The 2,650-nt window shown below is 32.9% G+C and overlaps 1 protein-coding gene across 7 annotated transcripts in view; it reads left to right on the top strand.

Moving 5' to 3' along the window:
• LOC103373180 (class I histocompatibility antigen, F10 alpha chain) overlaps positions 1 to 2,650 on the top strand; it is a 26,352-nt gene that overhangs the window by 11,956 nt on the left and 11,746 nt on the right. For 3 of the 7 annotated variants that reach the window (XM_008303012.1, XM_008303009.1, XM_008303007.1), the window contains exon 2: positions 1,451 to 1,717. The exons of the other annotated variants lie outside the window; for them this stretch is intronic. In XM_008303012.1, coding sequence (XP_008301234.1) covers positions 1,451 to 1,717 — 267 coding nt within the window. The remainder of the gene's footprint in view (positions 1 to 1,450; positions 1,718 to 2,650) is intronic. 7 annotated transcript variants of the gene reach the window in all.

Here is a 2,650-nt window from a genome sequence, read left to right as displayed (position 1 = left end):
ACACACACACACACACACACACACACACACACACACACACACACACACGCACACAATGACAAGCTACTGAACTTAATTCATTGTTTGCACACAATATATTTTATTCAACTGTGAAATATTTAAATCAGATTTTAAGTTGTTCTCCAGAGAATTCTACAGTTTTTGTTGTTTGGTTCATTTACATCAAATTGAAAGTTACAATAAAACGCTGTTTAGTAGAATTAGATCAATAATTGGTCTCTGATATCCTGTATATGGTGATATTATCTCCTTGTAGACATGTTGGTATAAATGTGTATCAGCAGTGATCGGTAACAAGAAATCACAGAACAGAAATATTAAATTAGGTTTGAGTTAATTTAGAAACAGCATCCTCATAGTGTGGCCACCAGAGACAAATGATGAGATGATTGTTAAACTTTCTGCTCAGTTTGTGTTTTTAGTGGCAATAAAAGCAAACGAACAAACTATGGAATCTTTAAAAGCACAATAATATGATGTACATGCATTCAAACAGCAGAACACAGAGTCTGGAGTGAACAATCATTTGAATAATTAACTCTTCTGACAATTATTTCATTTATTTTTTACGCTCATGATTGTTATTTTTTTAAATTTAAATTACTTTTAGAATAGTATTTCATGGCGCACAGCAAATATAGATCAGCTCATGGTAGAGGAAATGAAAAAGGAATTTAAGTACATAAAATATGTGTCAGTATTTTATCACCAATCAAAAGACATGACCATGAAAGATGCAAAATTAAAAAATATTGCTTCAAAAACTTTCACAAAACTATCTTCAATATTCTTTAATATTGTAGATGTTTTATTGAAAATATTGAAAACAAAATAAAAAAAAAAATACTGGTCAGACTGGGAATAAAACCTAAATTATAAAAACCAACTGTGTATGAAGTTAAGGTATGGAAGTGTGTGATTTGAATATTTCTCATTGTTGATTGTATTAAAAATAAATAAAATAAATCTGTCCTCAAATATTTTAAATCCAAAAATCTCCGACAGTGACAAAATAATTACATTTATTTTGTTCATATTTTTTAATATGAAAAATGGTAAGTTATTGGAGCAAAGACGCTCACTTTAAAAGGGGGAAGTAATGTGATTTATATCTGAATAAACTGAAAAACAATCTAATTTTTTTTTTAAATAAAAAAAATAAAAAAGGTTTGTTGAATTTGGTGAATATTGAAAGTAAAATGAAAACTCAGAGTCTAACAAATACTGTAATGAGGACCATAAGAGACCAATGATGAAGAATAAACGTCTCCGCTAACTGAAGACTAAACTGGGGATTGACCTTACTGAGATAACTAACAGAGAAAATGTTTTTGTAGGCAGCTTTCCATGAAACAAAACTATCAGAAGTGTTCACACTGTGCAGTGTTTAAAGCTGTAATTCTGAAACAACTTTAACTTTCTCTTGCAGTGACCCACTCTCTGAAGTATTTCTACACTGGGTCCTCTCAAGTCCCAAACTTCCCAGAGTTTGTGGCTGTTGGGATGGTTGATGAAATTCAGATGGTTCACTATGACAGCAACACCAGGAAAGCAGTGCCCAAACAGGACTGGATGGACAAAGTAACAAAAGATGATCCAAAGTATTTGGAGGGTCAGACTGGGGGCTTGATGGGTGAACAGCAGAACTTCAAAGCCAACATTGAAATTTTAAAGCAGCGCTTCAACCAAACTGGAGGTTTGTGTGTTTCATTATTACTGGTATATGTTGTTAATGTTTTTATTGTGCTTTGTCAAAATGAATATTTATTTTCTTTGTGTAGGTGTAAATGGATGTGCGCACATTGAAAGTGTCTCATTTAGATCAGTGACTGAAACGTCTTAACAACACGACTCCTAATAGAACACAGTCGACCTTCAATTTAGATCAGATCAACTTCACTTGACCGCAGTGTGTCAGCAAATTAATAGACATATTTTGATATAGGGATGAAACAATTAGTAAATTAATCAATTGGTTGATCAATGGAGAATTAATCAACTCCAAGTTTGACAACCAAATAATGACAAACGTCTTTTCAAGCAAAACTCAAAATATTTACAGGTTCCACTTTTTCAAATATAAACTGTTTATAGGCTGGAAAATTTGTAAACATTTTTTACTATTTTCTATTTAATTGATTAATCTATAAACTGTATGTATTCACTCAACAATAAATTTGATCCATTAATATGTGTGAAAGCTATTGCGAAGTTAAATGAATCCACTAAGAAGACAGTGATGAAAGCAAAGAAATTGATTTTTCCCCCAAGATTTTCTGTTCATCAAAACATTTGCATTTTAAATCACAGCTTTTATCGCTTGTCTTTTGATTTATAGTTCATATTTTCGGTTTGTGGCTTCAAGTTTACCTTTACACATCTCAGTTTTCAGTAAATGGACAGATGTTTGAGGGGCGGGGTTTCTCTCTGCTGCTCTCCTATTGGTCTGATGAACTGTCAGTCACATCCTGCAGGCAGCTCTGAAGTGTCCACAGACCTCTGACCTGTCAGCATTCAGCCTGCAGCAACCACTAACAGTTGAAACTTCACTGATGTCCACAGTCTGTTTTCATCACTGATGTATGAAACCTTACTGCTGACATTAAATAACCGTCTGGAAAACATGTCA

Source organism: Stegastes partitus, unplaced genomic scaffold (assembly GCF_000690725.1).
Source record: "Stegastes partitus isolate 25-593 unplaced genomic scaffold, Stegastes_partitus-1.0.2 Scaffold1918, whole genome shotgun sequence".
NCBI lineage: Eukaryota > Metazoa > Chordata > Actinopteri > Pomacentridae > Stegastes > Stegastes partitus.
The sequence above is the reverse complement of the archived record's forward strand: the minus strand, read 5'-3'. Positions and strand labels throughout refer to the sequence as shown.